This window comes from Peromyscus maniculatus, chromosome 2, assembly GCF_049852395.1.
Source record: "Peromyscus maniculatus bairdii isolate BWxNUB_F1_BW_parent chromosome 2, HU_Pman_BW_mat_3.1, whole genome shotgun sequence".
In the NCBI taxonomy this organism is placed as follows: domain Eukaryota; kingdom Metazoa; phylum Chordata; class Mammalia; order Rodentia; family Cricetidae; genus Peromyscus; species Peromyscus maniculatus.
The window spans coordinates 13,566,320-13,583,349 of NC_134853.1; the positions used below are offsets into that span (position 1 = coordinate 13,566,320).

Consider the following 17,030-nt stretch of genomic DNA (forward strand, 5'->3'; position numbering starts at 1 on the left):
CAAAATCAGAAAGAATAATAGTATTAACTATTTACCATGCTTCTGGAAAAAATAAAATAACACACATAATTTTATATATAATTATATATATATATAATTACATATATATAATTATATATATATAATTACATATATATAATTATATATATATATAATTTACATGTAATTTATTCATCTTGGGCAGACAATGCTACCTACAAGTGTCAAAAACCACCAAAGAAAACCCCCAACACCAACCATTAAAAACTCTCTTTGGAGTTGATGATCAGTATTGTCCAAGAGACTGCCAAAACACATAAGCTTTTGTTCTTACCCTTGCCTGCCTCAAGGGGTAGAAGGTAAGTCCCTATGGCTAAAGAACCATGCACTTCAGACCTGAGGCCCAGAGACCTCTGAAATGAAACTGATTTAAATACCTACCTCCTGAGTACTAGCTTTCACGGTACCAGAAGGCATCATGTAGGCTTCCAAAGAAGAGAACCCACCAGCAGTCCTACCCAGCTGTGATCCTATGAATGAAAACAATGAAAATGACCATCATGGTACAATCATGGTAATGGTAAAGCAGCAGCACACATTCTTTGGCAGTAATCAACAGCTTTCTAACTTAAGACCCACTCAAAAAGGGGAAAATCATGCCTCATACTGGACGTCAAGCCAACTGCACAGGGCTAGTGAAATCATGGGTCTTAGAGGAGAACCTACAGCCACCACTTTACTGAACTAGCATAACCCATGCCTACATACTAAAATGATTGTCCTTAGAGTCCCAATAAGTATAGTTGTCATCCTCCATCAAGGAAACTTATCTTTGCAACAGATGGAGTTCATTACAGAAAACCACAGCCAATCAAAATGCAGAGTTATGGAGCCCAGTCCCAACAGATATTTCTACAAAACACTCCCACAGCTAAGGTTCAGAAGTGGGCAGAAAGATTGTGTCTCCTAGTAATGTCAAAAGCTACATACCCACATAGTCTCTCCAACATGGCAGCCCAAAGTGAGCTGAAGAACAACAGCAGACATGTCAAGTAGATGAAAGAAAACCCACAAGTCCTATACAAATAACTACAAAAATCAACAAGTTCTAAGAGTGGGAGATTAGTTTTCCTCAAGGGAGAGCACACCAATTGTTTATCCAGTAACAAATGGCCAGCCCTGAATACAACTATACAAACAATATTATATAGTTTTATAATCAGGATATATTTATGCATATATATATGCATATATATATATTTATGCATATATATATGCTCATATAAATATATGTGTACAGCTACATGTAATGAAAAAAGAGACCATTTATTCAAAAGCATGCAAGGAGAGGCATATGGCAGCACGTGGAAGAAGAAAAGAAAAAGAAGAAATTATGTAATTATATTTCAATGTTAAAATTAAGAAACGAGAAAAGTAGATATGTTGTTTAATAAAATTTAATGAAAATGGAACCTGGAGATACTTAAAGATCAATCTTGGGGTACTCATTATATGTAGTCTGATATGCATATTTTTCAGCTTTAATGGCACTTGGGACAATATTCTTCCCTTTCTTCTGCTCAAGCATATATGGTGGTGACTAATGGCCCTGGCAGGCACTGAGACAGGCAGACAGTGAAGCATTGAGGTTACTTGGGATAGGCTTGAAGGTTTTCTCTATTCTTTCACATTCTCATCACTGGATTCAATATGAGAAAACCCCAAGATACTGGGATCTGGATTAATTTTGGTAAGATTTTGGGTAATGGACACCACAAAATCTTCAAGGTAAGGCTGATTCAGACCATCTAATTAGACTATGCCAGTATATATATTTTTTGCTTTCCAAGAATATTTCTTCTTCAGAAAGCAAAGCATACACCCTGTGATATTACTACCCATTAGCTCAAGAAAAGCTGTTGCATGGTGTTTTCTGCAAAGATCTCAACAGACATCTGTTTAAACCAGATATAGAGTACCTTTAACAGAACAAAGTTATACTTTCATCTCAACACACCTTGGTGAACAAATAACTTTGTTGGTTTTCTTATAGAAACATGGATCCTACACTATTTTTGTCTGGTAAAAGAAAATCAGATGGTTATTAATGCTCTGTTCAAACACCTTGAAGAGGCCTCTGTGCTTCTATTACATATGTCTGTTTCCTCTGACCTGACAGGACCACCACCATTATGAAGAAGCAGTCACTTGGTTTCATAGTCATGGAAACATGCAAGGGGCAATTTACTTAATGCTTTCTACTAACTATGTCTAAGATTCATTGAATTTAGACAGCATCAGTGAGGAAAAAAATGATGTCCTGAAAACAAAGAGTACAACCAAATATTTTAGGGATAAGTCCAAGTTCTAACACTGACAATATACTAGCCTTGACTATTTATCTCCAATATTGTGCTACATGAGGAGAATGACAATAATATTTATGGAAATTAATGTTTAGCACATATGAGAAGAATCTCAGTGGAACTGAATGAAGTAATTATTCAGGCCAAACATATTTGGAATATTGAAAGAGAGGAACATTATAACTGAAATATAAGTTAGTGTCTTGTAAGAGTTGTACATTGGGAAACTCAATAGGGAAAAAGTCACCTTAAACTATATAAAAAACTCAATTTGCACTGTGAATGATCTCAGCAGATGTTGTGGTATTGACAAGAAAAATGCTTTTAGGTATTTAATAATTATGAGCCAGTAAACCAGAGAAAAATTTTTGCAAACTTCCAAATTAAATACTAATCATTTATCTGAAGAAAATTGAATTAGAAAAAATTCCACATGAATTATTTGTGACATGATGACAGATTATCAAAATATTATACACCAACACAAAAATATATAGTGGTGATTTTAATGACCCCCAGAGTCTCCTATGTCGGACTGTTTCTTCCTTAGTTGGCTGAACTATTTAGGAAACATTAGTAGGAATGACCTTATTCCAGGAAGTGTGCCACTGGAGGTCAAAGGCTCATGCCAGGTTTAGTCTCTTCCTCTCTGCTTCATGCTTTTAAATCAGATGTAAGCCCTCAGCTACTGCTCAAGTGCCCTGCTTTCCTGTCTGCTGCTACGCTGATGATCATGACCTGACTCTCTGAAACTACATTCAAGCCCCATATGCAATGCTTTCTTTTATATGTTGTCTTAGTCATAGTGTCTCTTCACAGCAACAGCAAAGTAACTGAAACATATCCCATTCAATTATCTAAAATGTTACAATCAAATATGCAACAGAGAATACAATGTCAACTGAGAGCTAAACTCATCAAATCGCAGTAACAATGAGAAAATGCATCAGAACAGAGCACATCTAGAGACAGTGGAAAAGAAAGCAAGCAGGGATGAGTCATGGGACTCTTTGAAATGTCTTTCAGAAATTGTGTGCCCCTGGTTTGCTGATGCTCCTTGACTCCCAAATATCTACATAGCCCTACAATGTTATAGAAAGTATGCAATGTGAATGTTAATATTTTTCATGAATTTTAAGGATCCCCAATACAAGTAGTAAACTATATTGGTTACTATAAGTTTTACTGGAGACAGGATGCTTGAATATTTGAAAACAGCATGTATTAGTGGGAGAATGTATTCTTTTGTTTTCTTGTAGAATACATGAGAAAAGCTTTTGATTATGATCTTCAAGGTGAGCCATGCAAAATTAATAAAATAGAAAAAATACAATGAATTTATAAAAGGTATAGTGTAAGAAATAATATTATTTTGTTCGTGTTAGACAATAAAAATACAAAAAAAAAGTAACACAAATTTTGCAAAGGAATTGGAAAAAAAATATTTTAAATTTTAAAAAATTTAAAATCTTATTAAGCATGATTGCAAATGTCTGCAATTCCAGAATTCAAGAACATGAGAATCACAAATTCAAGGCCAGCCAGGGGTATATAGCCAGACTTAGAATCATAAACACAATAAAAATCAAAAACAAATAGCTTGTCAAGTTTAGTGAAGAAGAAAAATCATAATTATAGATTGTGAAACTGGTTCAATTCTATGTCTATTTCTAAATCTGTAATTTTTAATGTAAAACCATGTTGGGTGATATTGTTGATATTGTTTTTGTATTCTTTGAGTCCCCATGGACTACCTATCATCATATCTGAAGGTGACATACAAGCTGCTTAAAGAGAAAAGCAATCAATAGTTGTATTCACCTATGAACTTCAAAAACTACTAACATGTCAAGATATACCCAAGTGCAAAGCACTGGTACTTATTTCTTGGGGGTAGCAAATAGTTTTTTTTTTTTTTAATTCAACTTACGACCTCTTCAAAAGGAAGTCATGCCTGGTACTAGAAACCTAGTCAACTTTCTGGTTGGTGATGCTATGGATCCCAAATGAGAACCTACTTCTGCTACATTCCTAAACCAGCATAAATCTTAACTACATACTAAATACTTATCCTTATACCCACAGATAAGGGTTATCTCTCTCCCCTCAACAAAGCTATTTTTTTTGCAATGGATGTATACAATAGCAGAAATCTGTAAGATCTCAAAATGCAGAAAACAATTGTGGTGTGCTCAGCTCTAGTTGACAGACCTTCTACACTTGATGTTCAAGGAACATCATGGAAAAGAGTTTAGAAAGATTATAAGAGCCATAAGACTAGGACATCTGCCACAAGACAGTGCCTTCTGTATGTAGCACAGAATCGGCATTCAGGAAATCTAGGGGGTAAAAGGGAAATGTTGACTAATCAAGATATGCTCAGTGACATCACTGGTTGCAATGCCAACATGAATGATGGAAATCTCTCAAGACCAATTCCCCAAATGAAGATCTATTTGCAATTAATGGTCCCTGAGAAAAGGAGGACCCATCTTCTCTAAGTACAAGCCCCTTGATAAGTTAATCCAGTTCTAAGGTGTCAGGAGTAAACATGCATAAGAGTAATGCTAAATGACTTAGCAGATCTCTCTCTCTCTCTCTCTCTCTCTCTCTCTCTCTCTCTCTCTCTCTCTCTCTCTCTCTCTGACAATAATTAAAGAGGAGGAGATCATGAGTTAGAATGGGAATGGCTATACATGGGAAGAATTCAAGAGAGATAAGGAGTCATAGAGAAAATGTAAATATAGTACACATGCATGAAATTATTAAAAAGTAAAAAATTAAAGAAAGAAAGGATATATGTAAAAAATAGGTCTATTAATGACACAACCATTTTCCTAAACACACCTGATTTGTTAATAAGTATATGGATTCTAACCTACAAAAGTACAAATGGAATAGATTTCTTAAAAATATTAATAGACTAACAACAATGTGCCTTCTTCTAAGTCTAGCAGTCTCTACAAGTGTACAAATGTTGACTATTTATTGCAATCCAGAAACATTCTTACTGATGTTTGCACTCTTAATTTCTTTCTAATGGCCTACTTTTAAAAGATTTTAAAAAGTAAGATATATGGTTTATACTTGATTTCAAGAAAAAATAAATGACCTATAACCTGATAATCATAAATCAGTAAATTTAGATTTAGACAATGAGAGTGTTGCTTCCGAACAAATCTTAATGATTTAAAAACCCATACTTTTGAATATACTTTGGATGATATTAAAAACACTGATATTACCAACATTACAGAAAACAATGAAAAATAGAACATGTGTTGTTGTATTTGTTTTTAGACTGAGTCCCACTATGTATCTCTGGATATCCTGGAACTTATTATGTAGACCAGACTTGCCTGAAACTCACAGGGATCCATCAGCCTTTGCCTCTTGAGGGCTAGGATTTAAGGCATGAGCTACCAAACCTGGACAGAAGAGTTTAAAACAAAACTATATTACAATAAAACTTAAGGAACCTATATTAAAGAATTATTTGTGGCTATGAATTATTTTACAAACTATAAAACAAACTTTGAATTTTTATTTTACACACAGAGAGATTGTGACAATCTGCACAAGCCTTGGACATTGAGCTAGCCAAGACACTTTATTGGATGAGGAGTTCGTGATGTCCTACCATTAACTAAGAAGGTACTAGAAAATGGTGGCTTCTAGAGGAAAGAGAGTCTATTTTATTTAGGGATGCAGCCCAGGAAAGGCCATCATGCTCCGGTATATGATCCTACACCTATGCACATCCAGGCACATCCTGGCAGCACTTGGTGATCTCAGTGGGTATCAAAAAAGGAACACATGTAAATTAGGAGGGAAAAAATATGGCAGGACTTTGGGAGGAGTAAATGGGTCAGGTAGAAAAGATTAAAAAAATTGTATGGATAGATTAAGTACTAAAATAATGAAAAATTGTAAAAGGAGGATGAAAGGAAAATTTATCAACTATGAGATAACTCCGTGCTCATGAAGAGTATTGAAAGAGAATTTACAAGCATTAACTTACTATACCAGCATAATCTCTTACAACATTCCAAAGGTTGTCCCTATGGCTACAGTAAGTACTATCATTACGCTTCCTCAAGGGAACTCCTTTGCAACACTACAGAGAGCCACAATCAATGCACAGAGTTGTGGAGCGCAGTCCAGTGGATACATCATCAAAACATTCCAGGATGCAATGACTAGAGAACATTGCATAAGCAGAGAGGTTCTAAGAGCCAGAGGATAAGGGAGTTTTCTGTGAGACTGTGTCTTCACACAATATCAGGAGCTACACCCAGAAAATCTCACCAACATGACTGTCCAAACATAAGCTAAGCTAAGATGATACCAATGGGCATGCTAAAGTGGATGGGCAAAAGTCTCTGAGGCCTCAACCCTCTACAAATATCTACATGCAACTGAGGGATGCTGAGAGCAGGAGAATTAATCTTTTTCTAGGGAAGAGTACACCAATTGGTTATCCAATACCAAAATGTCATCTGAGATGATATATATATATATATATATATATATATATATATATATATATATATATATATATCAATTTATTAAGGGTGCTATGGGTAAACAAACTCATGGATACAGAACAGGGTATATCCAGTTGCAGAATCCTTCCATTTCCCAAATGGATCTGGGGACCACCAACATGATTATTCACACTGTTTCATGCCACCTGACCTGGTCTTCACTACTCAAGCAAGAGTGCGACCTCCCCTCTCTCTCAAGTAGTCACATAAGCAGACAGGAAGTCATGCCCCAAGGCTTATACCCCAAAGCTATTGGCAGGACGAATTCCTACAACAGTAATTCAGAAAACATAACTACAAGTAATACTGAATGGACTTAACTGGCTATACTTAGGAATACACACACACACACACACACACACACACACACACACACACACACACACACACATGAGATGACAATTTGTGTTAAAAACTGTGATCATAGCCCGGGCAGTGGTGGCCCATGCCTTTAATCCCAACATTCAGGAGGCAGAGCCAGGCGGATCCCTGTGAGTTTGAGGCCAGCCTGGTCTACAGAGATAGATCCAGGACAGGCACCAAACCTACACAGAGAAAACCTGTGATCATAAATTTGAAAGATGGTAAGGAAGGATATATGGGAGGCTTTGGAGGGAGGAAAGAGAAGGAAGAATTCATATACAATCTTAGTTTTTAAGTTTTGAAAAAATATTCTAAGTTCATAAAATGACTTTCTTTTAATGGCACGTTAAGAGACAAACGGATATCATGATGTCTTCATTTGTAAAACAGAAACAAAAAAATCCCTGTGGAAATGTATCATTACGTTTTATTGTCAGTGACAATGACGGGAAAAATATTGAAGATGCACATGAAATTGTTAGTGAGGATTTGGACCATGGTTTGAGTGAGGAATAGAACACGACAGGCAGAAAGTAAGGGTGAGAAATGCAAGAAGAGAAATAATCAATATAAAAACTACAAAAAGCCAAGAGAAATGAAGCAAGCCAGTGCTTTCGTCAGGGAACAGCAGTGCAAACTTGAGGAAGTGGCCATGCAAGGAATGACCTGTGGAGGGAATGGCAAGAAATGAGTGAGCTTCCTTTGAGGATCTGGTAAGTGAAAGGTATACGCCCCTGAGTTTTCATCTATTGAGGGAAAGAAAGCAAACAGTTCAGGGCTTCACTTCATTTGACTTTTATTTGTTGTAAAATGGAGATTTGACACATCAAAAGCAGTTGGAAGAAAATGAATCACAAAAGCGAACTACATGTGTCTTCTGTGTGGTGTGTAGTACACTCATGAGTGATAGGTAATCACAGATTACAAAAGCCATGTAGTCAGTAAATGGGGAATCAAACCTACAGTCACCTCAAGTATCTCTACAATACAAAGTTGAGTTCCACAAAGTATATGTGCTACTCCAGACAGTATCTTCCATACTATAATCACATGTACCTGCCATATAACCCCAAAATACACACCCAGTAACTGTCCTCCACAGGTTTTCTTTCAATGGGTCAGGGGTAGAAAGGGTGGCTATTACCTGGGATATATAAAACAGAGAGGTTTAGGAACATCTCATTAACTTCCTAAAAGTTGTGTTACTATAGCCATTTTTACCTTTGAGATTTTCTGTTTCACTGTTTTTACTAGAAGAACAGATCAATTTATTAGGCTACTTCAGATACTTAGCAGCAATACTTGACATATAAAACATAATGATCATGATGGTAAATGGTTTTCCTTGCTTCTTTTCTCCATGTAACTTATCTGTTCACATTTTCATGCCACTATTAATTAAAGATCTGGTAAATTATAATAATATTTCTGTGGAATTATATTTTACGTCTACATGATAACCAAAACAATTGAGTATGATTCATACTCTAACAATGAATATGAAAGTAATAGAAATTGTCTCACTTATTATGTAGTCTGTTCTGCACAATTATTATGTGCAGTTGATGAACATTTGAATAAGTGTCATAATATTCTATATTCAATTAGAACAACAGCACTTATAATTACTATCACTATTATTCATATCAAGTTATAACTGGGTTTTGTGTCTTGTAGGGAATGACTGGAAGAATGAATGTTCATCTCAGTTTCATTTATATATTTCTTTGGTGTTTTAAAGTGCAATTTGCATGAAATATAAACAATAATTCTCCAGCATAGCTGTAATCCAAAAGAATGAAGTTCGCATCTTCTGGATGATTGGGAAAAGGGATGACTATTTCAAAAGAAAAACGGCATGTATAAATGAAGACAAATGAGTATATTTTATAATTTGTTTTGCCAATAAGGCATTTGGTATTCTTAGTAAGAGATGAATGTGGCCGAAATGAGTAAATGATCAACAAAAAAGTGTTAGACAGAATATATCTGTAGATCTATTGATCCATGTCTTGAAATGGAAGCTTTATTTAATTACCAAATTATTCAAGGTCTTATAAATGACTATAGGAGAGATATAGGCATAAAGTTGTTTCATCAATTAGCATATCTATAAATATAGTTACATTGCTATGGACACTCTTAACTTGAAGGATGAGAAACAAGAAAGGCATTCTTTGATGATGGATCAGGCAAAAACATTCTACAAACACGAGACACACGCTGTAAATATGTTTGCTCTTATATAAATTTGCCATCAAAAGGTTTGATTACTTCAAAGATGGCCAGACACCACCTAATTCTGTTGTTTATTTGCCTATGAGAAATTAAAATATAAATTGGACCATTCTACCCTCTTCAATCTCAAAAGGATTCCTCCTATTGGCATTAGCAAAGATCTCCCAACTGCCTTAAAATAACTTACTTATATGGACACCTTCTAAACCTTAAAGGGTTGTATTCTGTAAAATGTTGCATCCTAAAATGGACTTAATTGAAAAAATGAGTGCAAAAGAGCTAATTAATCATTTTCACCATGATTCAAACAAAAAATAAATATTGTATCGCTAGTCTGCTAGGGATCAAGGGAATAAAATACAGATGATTATGGCCTTAAGGTTATTAGCTTCTGAGTTTTACTTCAAGATGGTCTAGGATACATATACATGCAGCATAAATTATACTTCATATTTGAGTTTTGAGATTTACATGGACCAGAGATGTTTAAAATACTACTGTCTCCAGTGATACTCTGTAATAACAATGAGCTACCACTCTGCTCTCTAGCATCTACCTGGTCACTCAGGCACATTGCTTAGACTCTAGCATTCTTTGTTACTGATCTATGATGTTTACAGATTAGATGTGTTAAATGCATTTTCAACCATTTACCTTACAAAATGTGTTTATTAGAACATAACACTATCGGAAGTTGAGGAGCAATGTGTTTTGCAGTGACATAGTCTTAATTTCTAGAGAGGTGCTCCATGGGAAACAAAATAATAATTAGATTAAGTTCCTTCTCATTGTGCTGACAATTGACCTCCAGGTACATAAGTTAAAACTACTTGCTAGCAGAGTGCTCATACATGGAGTGCTTTTGTAGGATGCCCTTTGTTTGACTGCTTATAATCTAAAAAATAAAATTTTATGACTGTGAAGACCATGCTAGGTACTATACAAATCTCTGGGACATAAAATGGATAATTTTTTAGAAACTGCATTCACTGTTACTACTGTATAAGATGTCAGTAATTTTATTTTTATTATCCCAGTCTCAAATGAGTTAGAGATACAAAAATTTTTAGGAAAGGAATAGCCAAAGACTGACTTACATACTCCACACACCCTGTTGTTTTATCTGTGCCTATTGGTGTGTACATCCTTCATTTAGGGTGGTATCTTGTAAGCTTTGGGAACTGCAGTAAGACTAACCTTTGTGTTCCCTCACTCAAGGGTTAAGATGAACCAACGACTTGTATTTCTTTTTTAAAGTACTATCATGTCTCTCTCACATAACCTCTTAATCTCCTTTGTCAAGAGTATGTGTTGTGTGTGTGTGTTTTCCCCCACAAAGTTATATATATTTTCTACATCTAGAGAATATTTTTTTTCTGAAAAAATTAATCTTTGCCTGAGAGTAAAAAAATTAAACTCCAAGGAGTTTACATTTACAGAGTGTATATTTTGTTTAACTTTAGGTTTTATTTTGTGGTTTTCTTGTGCCTTATCAAAAGTGAGAGTTCTGACAATTAGTTTTTCTCCAAAAAGTGCAAGTTAGAAAACTCCCAACTCAATCATCCAGCCATCAATTTACACACTATTGAAATATATTTTCTTCATTTGTAAATTATCTTTTCTGGTAAGAATATTATATGTTATATGTAATCAAGGCTTGAAGTTTTATGCTACTATGACCCTCCCTTAACCACTTGATCCTCAGCTCTGATGAAATCCTTCATGGAATTCTCACCCAATAATACCATCTCAAGCTTGAAGTGCATAGCCCAAAGAAACTATAAAGATTTACTCAGATGATGGGTAAGTTTACTATAGTATATACATGTACCTCAATAAATATCACCATAAGGAATGGTAATGGCCAGATAATTCATGCTGAATTTATAATACTTGTACATATCTAAGGCCAAGACTGCACTGCAGGGTAAGAACTCTAATGAGAAAAGTTATTGTTCATATTCCATGTCTCATTTTCACTTTGCTTGAATCAGTTGAACTAGCTCTTAAAAACAAAATGTGAGCTATTAAAATTCAGTATGATGCAGAAATATGGGATATCATTTGTTTTATTTCTTAGACAGCAATATCCCAAATTTAGGAAATTTGATAGCACAATGATAATCTGTCTTGCATTAGATCTACAATGAGATATGATTCCAAAAATCAAAAAAAAATATACTTCTCACCATAATTCATTCTTTAACATTATATTTGGTACACTATTATCTTTGGGGGAGTTTTTACTTATTCAGTGTGAAGGCTCATTTTCTCAGCCAAAGGTTAGAGTAATAGTATTTATTTGAAATGTAAATGAAGAAGGCGTCCACCAAGGAATATATGTTTCATTGTGCATTTGTCTCTAATCAGAATGCCCTATGAATAATGTAGTTTGGCACCAATGTCCTCATTAAACAAGTTTCCCATTATTGCACTTTCTGATTATAATCTCCTCATTAAACTTCTTTTACCATTCCTGCTGATGATCATTCATATGCTTAAGTCTTCAATATTAATCTGAATACACACACAGATAGTGTCCTGTAGATGAGAATCAAATTATATTGATGACCAGATGTCCTTTAAATAAAGGGTTGTTATCTATTGTATGTCCAAGAAATGGCATGGAGTTGAATTGTTAGACTGAGCTAAAAGAGAAAATAGGTTTCAAACTACTCTCAATTTATATCCATCTATGAGGCAATTTCACAATTATGCTTGATTGACAGCAACAGCCAATAAAGAAAGTGATGACCAGAGAAAAAGAACAACTCGAATAGATTTTAGTCTTGTTATTTTCTTATTTATTTACTCATTTATCTACAAGAAACATAGACTCACACATGAGAATTTATAACATTTAGAGACCTGTATTTAGCCATGTGAGATCTTAGAAGTTCTGTTCTCCCTAACTAGGATGTAAATTTCAATGCTATAATCTACAAAAGAAACACATTTTCATAAATTTAGAGGGAAATATAGTGCATTTTGAATTCTTTAAATTTTGGTGAGATTACAAAAACACAAATATAAAGTGAATATAAAATCAAAAATAAGATGGGTGTACATAAACACACCACACATACATCCCTTTCCCTCATACAACATTTGTAGAAGCACTCCTTAAACTTCCTAAAAACAGTTTCCTGATGTATTTGAGGATCAAGAAAGTAATTCCAATGATGGAGTTTTTCCATATATACTTTTGCCACTTCTCCACTTCTTGGAAGAAAGATCTTCATCCTATCCTCTATACAATTAATTGTGTACACTTTGCATGGACATTTCAAAGCTGTAGAAGGGATAGAAATATGTACAAACCATCTACAATAGATACTACTGAGGAGGGTGTTCAAAATTGAAAAATGATTCTCACTATCTAGGATTAAAACTTGCTGATTAAAACTTATTTCTTAAAGACTATAATTGTAATTATAAGTTTTAGTATTTTTTTTTGTTTTAGTGGTATTTTGTGTTTTGTTGGTGGTGGTGTTTTGTGTTATTTATTTATTTATTTATTTATTTATTTATTTATTTAGTTAGTTAGTTAGTTAGTTATGGCTTTCCTAAGACAGGTCTTCTTTGTGTCATCGCCCTGGCTTCCCTGGAATTTGTTTTGGCCTGGAACTCAGAGATCCATCTGCCTCTACCTCATGAGTACTGGGATTAAAGTCATGTGCCACCACTACCTGGTTTAAGTTTTTGTATTTCCAAAAGGTGTTTCTTTTAGTATTTTCTTTTAAAGTAGCACAGATTTCCAAAGTTCCTGAAAATAAATAATTTTCATATAAATCTTATTAAATGACTTTTGGACTATCCTTAAAAATCTTTTTAAGTAACATGTTTTGTTAACATTGTTCATAATTAGACGTGGTTCATTGTAAACACTCCACTAATAATAAATTATTAACTTTAATTTTCTCCATGTGATTTCCTTGTTTCTTTTCCTTTAGTGAGTTGTATTTTGGGTATTTTTCTTCTTTCTTTTTTTGTTTGGCTTTTTTGATGGGTTGAGAAGTGCTCTGGGTAATGCTAGTGCCTTAATGGAGAGTCGTTTCTTTCTAACTTCATTTCTAAGGCAGTTACTATTAAAAAGAAACACAAGGCACACTCAGTGTTTCTCTTGCTGTTATCAGTTTCTTTAGAAAATAAAGTAAATCTCCTTATAGAAATTGGCTATCATTATTTGCTTTCCTAGTGGAAACTGTTGGAGAATATCAAGAGTAATGTCAAAAGCACGCAATGTGCTTCTCTGTTATTTAAAGCTCAGGCTTTAAGATGCAGAGATATAAAAATAATTCCTCTATTAATTAAAGCATTCATCATTTACAGAATCATTTGCAGAGCTAGGAACCATACTAAACATGTTCAATGAATTACTTTACTCAATATGATACAGCTTGTATTGTGTTTTCAAATGAGGAGAGCATGAGGATCATTGAAGGTAAATAACTTGCCCACTGAAAGTGGTAGAGTTGTGATTTGAAATTCAGTCTTTCTAATTCGAAAAAGAAAAGATAAAGGACTTTCCTATCACACATTTGCCATTTTCACTTTAATGAGTATCATTAATGTGCATGTAGTAAATTTATTTTGAGAATATTAATTCGAGATTTTATCAATAGGGTACAGATGCCCCACAAAAACACCAAGCTACAAGCAATGGCATATTCAGACAACCTGGTACAGGTCCATGCAGGCCCGACTCATGCTGCTTCAGTCTCTGTGAGCCCATATGAGCCCTGCTCATTTGATTCAGTTCTTCTGGTGTCTTATATCGCCTCTGACTCCTACAGTCTTCCCTTACCCTGTTAGCTTGGTGGTTTTGTGGGACTCCTAAAGGTGGGAGCCAGTGTTTCTCTCACGCTGTTGTCTGCTCTTGGAACTCTTGTCCTCATGTGTTGCCTGGTCCAGCCCTGATACAAGGGGTTTTGCTGTGTCTCACTGTATCATGTTTTTTACTGGTTGGCTGTCATATCTTGGATGGCTGCTCTTTTCTGGGGAGGAAATGAAGAGGGGGAGAAGGGAGGTGGGAGGGTAGCTAGGAGGGTTGGATGGAGGGAAATTGGACTTGGGATGTGTTGTATGTATGAGGGAAGCACTATTTTCAGTTTAAAAAAAATATAGGGCATAGATGCGATAGTCAAGTTTGTAGGCAACATTAAATTTACACAAAATACTATATATTACCAGTTATGTACACTATACTTTGTTTTTAAGAACGCAGTGGGGGAGTATCTCTTGGATAGTTAAACTAAATTTAGAGAAATAAGATTAAACTAATACTTATAGGGAACATTTATTGTACCTGGAGAACAGTAATGTGGTTTATGAGATGAGGAAATGTTAGAGACAATGATGAGCTTCATAAGCAATTGAAAACCATCTAAATATCCATTCAAAGTGAACAGCAGGATGATATCCAATCACAATCCAGTTGCAGTAATAGGCATCTTACATTGATTAACTGAACAATGCTGTGGTCCAAGGTCTAGGAAATTTGTGCTATGTGGGGACAATTTAAAAGGCATCTAATGTTCAGTGAGGCTATAGTATTGCCTGGGGTATAAGGTACAACTGAGTCAGAGTTCAGTTTCTGTGCTGCTAGTTCTTCTTCCATGGTAACTTTGGTAATGTGGCTTCTCAGGTATCCATCCTAGTGAGGCTGTATGAAAATTTCCCATTTGGAATCTGCTTATGAAAAGTCTAGCTTTCTCCTACTTTGCTAATATTTTACTAAAACTTACCCTGTCAGAAAAGTATCCTTTTGTAATAAAGAATCATGTAGTTATGGTGGATCACATAGGTACCAAATATATCCATACCATTTTTTATATAATTCATTGATGCAATGAAATCAGTATTTACCTTTATTTCTAGCCTTAATTCCTCCTATACCCTCTGGAAGGTCAAACCCACACAATATGAAAGTCCCTTCACTACTATTTTTCAGCATGCCTTTGAGTCCATTGCAATATAACACCTACTTCAACTAAAGGCACTTTGCAGCTAAGGTAACTTTTTTTAATATCATCTGTGCCAAGGAGGATGACTTTTTTATGCTTGCATTGAATAGGTATTAGACGTTTACTGTACAGGAGCAAATATTCTTTGGCTTTGGTTTCTTTTTGATGCAATGAAATATCTGGAGGCAAATGGAACTGACAGCCAGGAACACTCCATGCCAATGGGATACTTCAAACTTCAAGAGGCTCCATTCTCCACTGCTTTGTATTACTTGTTATGAGATGATCACGAGCAGAGATGGAATATACTTGTTAATTTCACATGAGAAAGAAAGAGAAGTCATTGTTAACACATTTTCAATTATAGTCTACATGAACACAGCCACAGCAGAGTGAGGGTCCTTCAGATAATTGTCTTTATTTAACTGTATATAAGAATGAAGTAATTATACATGTACAATATTCTCTGAGACAAATCACAGTAGTGGTTTAGGGAGTGAGTACAAGGAAATACAAGTTAAGAACTCATTAAAGCCTCTTGGGGGGCAGTAAACTAACAATGTATCGTTTTTTTTTTTTTTTTTTACACCAAAACACTGTAGCAGCCATTAAATTTCCTGTTGTCCTGCACTGACACAGATGGAACCACATTGCTGAGCAGCCACAGACCAAATTAGTCAACAAGTCTGGAACATAATGAATGCTCTTTTGGGTTCAGTTTTTTGCAGAAGAAAGGCTTTATTTCAACTTACACTTCTACATCGCAGCCCATCACTGAGAGAAGTCAGGACAGGGACTCAAGGTAGAAACCTGCAGGCAACAACTGATGCTGAGACCTTGGAGGAATGCTGCTTACTAGCTTGTTTCTCATGGCTTGCACAGCCTGCCTTCTTATAGTACCTTGGACCACCAGCCCAAGAGGAGCACTGCCCCCCGGGAACTGGCCCCTCCCCCATTCATCATTCAAGAAAATAACTCACAGGCTAATCTGGAGGGTGCATGCTCTCAAATGAGGTTCCCTCTTCCCAAATGACTATTGCATATGTCAGATTGACAAAAAAGCAACCAACATACATGGATAGTATAGAGGTTTGCACACCAAAACCTTCAGATAAAAAGGGGAGGTTCAACATTTTAAGGATAAAAGATGATTGAGTTTTGAGAAATTTTGAATTAGTTCTACAAAGGCAAACTCATTCATCATTAACAACTATCAAATGATTATAGCATACCAGGCCAAGTTTGAAGGAATTAAGACAGAGGTATAAACAAGAATGATTTTCTCATTTTGGTAGATGTCAGTATAGCACTTGATTTTATCCTATTAATGACCAAAAAGTTACTATGCTCCTGTTTTATGGAATCTGGCAGAGGAAATACTTCATTATTCACAGCTTAGGAAGCTTTATGGCTTCATATTTGTTTCAGTTCATCCCCCTCACAAGCCCATGGTGGTGATAAGCAGGATTCAGAAGGGAGAACCTCTCACCCCCGCTGAGATTGCAGTAGATGAACACAGATTAGGGAAACTATTGTTTTATAGAAGGAAATAGTCACACCTATTTGTCAGA

At 35.2% G+C, this 17,030-nt stretch overlaps 1 protein-coding gene across 2 annotated transcripts in view; it reads right to left on the reverse strand.

Annotated features, from left to right (window-relative positions):
- Nucleotides 1-478: 478 nt before the first annotated feature.
- LOC143271796 (uncharacterized) overlaps nucleotides 479-17,030 on the reverse strand; it is a 51,110-nt gene continuing 34,558 nt past the window's right edge. The window contains exon 4 of one of the 2 annotated variants that reach the window (XM_076563781.1): nucleotides 479-509. In XM_076563781.1, the coding sequence (XP_076419896.1) occupies nucleotides 494-509 (16 nt within the window). In that variant the 3' untranslated portion in view covers nucleotides 479-493. Of the gene's footprint in view, nucleotides 510-5,703; nucleotides 5,774-17,030 lie in introns of those variants that run through there. The other variant, XM_076563780.1, reaches the window with a different exon arrangement.